Raw genomic sequence first — 6,000 nt, 5'->3', positions numbered from 1 at the left:
GGGAACAAAAATACATTTAAATATATACTACAAAAAACCGAAGGCAAATATAAATCATGAGGAAAATACATTCCTTTTCTTGGGTTTTCACCCCATCCCTCTACATCTGTACAACATGCAACCACTCTAGGTGTCTAGACAAGTACTATAGGCAATACACTGGTTATTTGTGAACCTTTGTCATGTGGTGAGAATATAAAGGCATTGAGAAGTTTGTAGAAGGTATCTGGAAATGTGTATAAATGAAGTAAAAATTGTGTTTGTGAGTAAAGGTAAGGATTTTGATTGGCTGGGACATGTCATTTATATGCCAATGCTGTATCCTGGTTTTTGCTTTGACTCCAGTGCACAGGATAAGGCTGAATGTCCAAAGGTTAAAGGGAATGATGGTCTCTCTAAATCACTCACCTGGCCTTCCACAACCCACTTAGAGATGGATGTTTTCCCATCATCTCCAGCACGGAACTTCAGCGTTGCAGAGCGGGGGCTTATTTTCGAGATAACCAAATTTGACGGGGGTCCAGGGAGCTCTGGAATTTACAAACACACACACAAACACACACACACACTTTGAAATGCAACACAGAATCTGCCACACATTTTGGGGAATCCAAGAAAGTCATTAATGACTTTTTTGACTGGGATATCATTTAATCTTCCCTCAGATACTCTTCAACGGATGAGGTGAGGGTCCAAGACACACTCAAGACAGAGCCCTGAGAATAAGGAAGACATCTTAAAGATGGGAAAAAAGAAGTCACTTGGGAGAACTCGTTCTACTTTTCTTTTGTTGTTGGAAACTTTGATGAAATTACTCTGGAATTAAATCAAATACCAGATGATGGTTCGCCTCCCATCTGCCAGAAATCCCTGCAGAGAATCATATCTTTCTTTTCCTCTCATGTTCCACAATAAGCAATTTATCAGCCAGCATTATAGCTTTAGCTTGGCATTTGGCCAGTTAAGCATTTGTCTTCCTCGCTGAGAGAACTTCTGCCTCTAAGCTAGCTTTAAATGAATATTTCCCCCTTCTAGCGTGACGTTTGATTTATAGCTGAGTATGGAAAACAGCTCGCTTCCTTCCAGAGAAGCAACCCTTAGAAAAATCACTGCTCACGTTTACAGTTCCTGGTGATGTGGGAGCAAGCCCGAGGACGGCAAGCAAGTGGTTCTGTATGATCTGACAGGAACAAGCTTACCCCCTTGAGTCACACACACACACACACACACACACACACACACACACACATACGCACGCACACACAAGAAGAAAGGGTAGGACTCTACGGAGCCTCATACCTGAGACTCAAAACAAATGTGGCACTGAATGTCTCAAGCCGATGCAGTTCTCAGGAGAGTAGTCCTGAAGGATGCACTGCCTAAATTTAAACAGTAGAAATACTTTCCCTGAATAGTGGAAATCAGTTGCTGTTTTTGTACGTGTGTGTGTGTGTGTGTGTGTCTGTGCACACGGGTGTGTGTGTGTGTTTGTATGTGTGTGTGTACAGGTATGTGTGTCTGTGCACACAGGTGTGTGTGTGTTTTTTGTGTGTGTGTGTGTGTGTCTGTGCACACGGGTGTGTGTGTGTGTTTGTATGTGTGTGTGTATGTGTGTCTGTGCACACAGGTGTGTGTGTGTGTTTGTATGTGTGTGTGTGTGTGTATGTATGTGTGTGTGTATGTGTGTCTGTGCACACAGGTGTGTGTGTGTGTTTGTATGTGTGTGTGTACAGGTATGTGTGTCTGTGCACACAGGTGTGTGTGTGTTTTTTTATGTGTGTGTGTGTGTGCCTGTGCACACGGGTGTGTGTGTGTTTGTATGTGTGTGTGTATGTGTGTCTGTGCACACAGGTGTGTGTGTGTGTGTGTGTGTATGTATGTGTGTGTGTATGTGTGTCTGTGCACACAGGTGTGTGTGTGTGTTTTTATGTGTGTGTGTGTGTGTACAGTCCTCACCTGGGGGCACCCCTGAGGAGATAGTGGAGGAGGTGACCGTTCCGATTCCAGCCTCTGTATTGGCCGCCACCTCCAAGGTGTAGGTGGTGAGTGAGGTCAGACCCGTCACCTTGTACTCCAGTGTGGTGTTGGACATGGTCTGCGTCACCCGCGTCCAGTTCCTCCCTGCCACCTCCCATGATATGAGGTACCCTGTCCAGTAACCACGCACACACAACTTCAAGACTTTACAAAGAAAGCATATCTATATGTGCCGCCCAGCTACTGGATAACTACTCTTTTCTGAGTTCTGTCTCATTTGTTCTGTTTTTGTTTGTGTGTGTGTGTGTGTGTGTATGGCTGCTGAGGTCCACAGATGGTTAACAACTCTGTGGAGTGAGGTGAAGTTGAGGGGATGGGTGTTTCAGTTGGAATGAGCTAAAATAAAGAATTCCTTTCCTAGCCACCCTGTTGGTGGAGGCGGGCGACCCTTGTGTAGTGAGTTGTCTGGACCCTGCCCCCTGCCCCCTAACCTGCGTCTAACTGAGACTAATAGCCAGGAGAGCTCCTGTGTAATTTGCTGTTTATTGGGAGTATTTTCTCCCTCAGTCAGCACTGTTTCCAATCACAGAATGTCCTCTCCCATCCAGGCACTCATAAATCAAGGTTTGCTCTGAGAGACCCGGCAAAGGGAGCTGAGCCTACCAAACATTCAAAGGGCAGCACTGCGGTGCCGAGCGATATAGACAAGGGCCATTCAGTCTAATGTACTCGCAATCTCATTTCTTTCCATGTCCTTAATCTACATCCAATGCCATTCTTCTCTCCTGGTCTTTAATCTGGGCAACGTATCACACAATGCTTTCCTGCATTACTCTCTATCTGATCTCATTCTTTCTCTCTCTCTCTCTCTCTCTTTACCTCTCTCTCTCCTCTATCTCTCTCTGTGAGAGAGAGGCTTGCCAATAACTGCCTTCTCTCTTTTACCTTTTCCTTTGATTTCTGTGGCCCACTCTGCTTAGTGATGACGCATGCTAAAGTGGGCAGGTTTGATTTTCTTTCCCGCGTTAAGGGCTTGTTGCTAATTGATTCCTTATAGCAGTTTTAATAGCGACTTCATGGGATGCGTAAAACCACATTTTTTTCTTTGTGGTTCTCATTCGGGGGCTCTAAAATGCCTGTCTGGGAAAGCGAGAGAGTGGAAATAAGGTGAGAGGCAGAGATACTTCTGCCTACATTGTGCGATAACAACGCCAAGATAATTGCCTTTTGCACAAAGAGCCAATGAAGTGTTAAATAGAAGTGTACCCATTAATAGAGCAGAAGAAACACCCGATACCTGCTTAATCAGAATGGAACCCTTTTACAAAGAGAAATCTTTCTCATCTAATGCAGAGCTAAACTATATCTGACCAACAAAAGTGGAGCAGGGGAAATGGAGGTGGTGTAGACTAGAGGAGTCCTATATGCAATGAATCATCCTGACAGACAAAACAGTGTTTCAGGAATGCTTGACGGCATATGAAATGCCTCTTAAAAAGTTCAGACAAGTAGGGTTGCAATCTAAAACGGGAGTGCGAGTGAACGCTGAAAAAGTGGCACTGTGGGCAATCTATTACAAGCTGTATGGTGGAGTAGAAAGAGTAAGAGGTAGGCTATTCTGACAAACAGTAAACACTTTTCTTAGAAGCTATGAGACAGCACAATGCAACAACGGCACACAACATAAGCTTTTGGGGAGGCAGCAGAATTACAGTAATTTCAGCAGATGCTGGGACGCATCATAAAGAATGACTAGTGTGTTGTGTTGTATGTAGTCCACCCTTTTGTTGCTGGGAAAGCCTTTACAGGTGTGTGCCCGGCACAGCAGTCCAACTGTTTGACAGCCAGTTCATGCTATGCCAGATTACAGAGTATAGGCATCTCTGTTTTTATGTCTATCAAAAGAGTAAACTGTCAAAGACAGTATATACTTTCAGACAGTTTATATTCTCACTGGCTGCTCACTGTTATTGCCTCAAATCTCCAAAACACCAAGAATCTGTATACTGCCTGCCTTTGCATAATATTTACCTTTTCACTAGTGTTATTTTTATATATATTATTGTAATATTTAGAAAGGAGCTGTCTGAATGCTAGTGGTATGGCTGTGTCATTGACAGGAAAGACTCCCGCTACCAGTCTCACCTGAGATGATGCCATTCTTTTCTGTGGGCTCCTCCCAGCTTACTCTCAGGGAAGTGTCCAGAATCTCTGTAAAGCTCAGGTGACCAACAGGGCCCGGTGCTGTAAAACAACAATACAAACTGTAAGCATTTTCTATAATAGCATATGATTAATTTAGCCACGTGCATAGTACTGTACACATGTAGTACATCGTAAATACTGCATAGTACAAATAATGATGCAATCCCATTCAGTGGGGTCTTCAGCAACATGAGGCAGAATACAGAGGGCATACTGTATGTGGATGGCCACAGAGCAGAGTTGATGCTGCGTGCAGCATGGACCCATTCACAGCTCACACAAACACCATCAGGCTGATTAGAAATGGCACAGGGTGAGAACAACTGCTGAGGTGCTATCTGATCCTGTGGCACCTAAAGAGTTTCTATGGCAACCACTATAATGAGTCCTATAGTATACTGCTTGTCACACAACTTCTCATACTAAGCACTCAGCATGTCTAGAGTAGAATTTAATTGGCTGTAAAGGAGCGCCTGTGTGTGTTTGTGTGTGTGTTTGTGTGTGCGTGTGCGTGTGTGTGTGTGTGTGTGTGTGTGTGCGTGTGCGTATGTGTTGAGCCCACAGATACTTACTTGAAATGATAACATAGTGATGTTCCCTCTACAATCACCATTTAGAAAAAAAGCATGAACAGCGATATCTGACAAATCTGACATTGTCTAGCGGGTGAGAGAGAATGTACTTACTGTCCTCATGAGTCTGGACAAGTCTAGGAACGCTCCTGGGCCCGTTGCCTGGGGTTGTGAAGCACAACACCGATGTCAGATACCAAGTGAACTTCTTCAGCCCGTTGATGTAGCCAATGTGCCGGGTGCCGTGGTAGTCTGGGGTGATGGTTGCTACAGTCATGGCCTCAGGGGAATGTTCAGGCCAGGCCATGAGCTGAGAGACAAGAGATTAACTCATTGTAGGGGGGACAATGCATTTGATTTGGGTGTCTGTCATTTTCATTTGTTCATTTTGATTTCACATTTGATTGTTGGGGTTCATTAAAAAAAAAGTGATTATTTGGTAACACTTTACGGTAAGGGTACATGAATTATCATGAATTCATGCATGAATTAATTAATTCAGGATTTATGCATTACTCCATTGCTCTTTATTTTATGAATCATCAGGAATTGACAAGAGTTCAAAGTCTCATTCCTGACCTCATGACCCTAGGAAGACAGTCCAACCACTCTCCAAAAATTAACATTTGTAGGTCCCCATAGAATCACTCGACTGTAACCAGATGCACTATGTTCCAGCAAACAAATATGATGATCTCTACACAGAGAATAGGTTATTTTAGAGGCTGAGTGAATCAGACAAAGCTATCTAGTTCTGACAAGAGATGTTGGGGTGATCAAATATATTAATTTTGGTGTTCTGATGAGCGTCTGTTGTGTCGACCAGCCATAAATGCTAGGTCAAATTCAAGACTCTTTTCCTCAGTGGTTCCTTTTTGGTGGAATGAGTTGCCCAGTGCTCTCCATTCCTGTGATAGTTTTGGGTCTTTCAAGAGGGGTCTAAAGGCATTTCTGTTCAACATGCACTTAGTTTATTAAGCGTTTCTTATGTGTTATGGTTTGTATATTATAATATTTAGTTATTTTCACTGGGCTATTAATTGAATTGACATTGTTGTTTATTATTACTATTCTCCTTAATGTAGTACTACCAACTTTTAAATTGTTTACTGTTAAATTTTAAATTGTATTATTGCTATTTGTATGTCGCTTCCTTTGGACAAAAGCGTCTGCTAAATACCATAACCATAATAATGTCCCAACTCTATGATATTAGAGGCACCTCACCCCACTCTACCGTAAATAA

At 43.1% G+C, this 6,000-nt stretch overlaps 1 protein-coding gene across 1 annotated transcript in view; it reads right to left on the bottom strand.

Annotated features, from left to right (window-relative positions):
• Positions 1 to 6,000, bottom strand: part of sdk1a (sidekick cell adhesion molecule 1a) — a 251,414-nt gene that overhangs the window by 47,675 nt on the left and 197,739 nt on the right. Inside the window, exons 20-23 of the mRNA XM_048245387.1 lie at positions 4,869 to 5,064; positions 4,123 to 4,221; positions 1,957 to 2,148; positions 409 to 530 (exon numbers count right to left, since the gene is read on the bottom strand). Coding sequence (XP_048101344.1) covers positions 409 to 530; positions 1,957 to 2,148; positions 4,123 to 4,221; positions 4,869 to 5,064 — 609 coding nt within the window. The remainder of the gene's footprint in view (positions 1 to 408; positions 531 to 1,956; positions 2,149 to 4,122; positions 4,222 to 4,868; positions 5,065 to 6,000) is intronic.

Source organism: Alosa alosa, chromosome 6 (genome assembly GCF_017589495.1).
Source record: "Alosa alosa isolate M-15738 ecotype Scorff River chromosome 6, AALO_Geno_1.1, whole genome shotgun sequence".
NCBI classification, from domain to species: domain Eukaryota; kingdom Metazoa; phylum Chordata; class Actinopteri; order Clupeiformes; family Clupeidae; genus Alosa; species Alosa alosa.
This window is presented reverse-complemented; position numbering and strand designations above follow the sequence as displayed.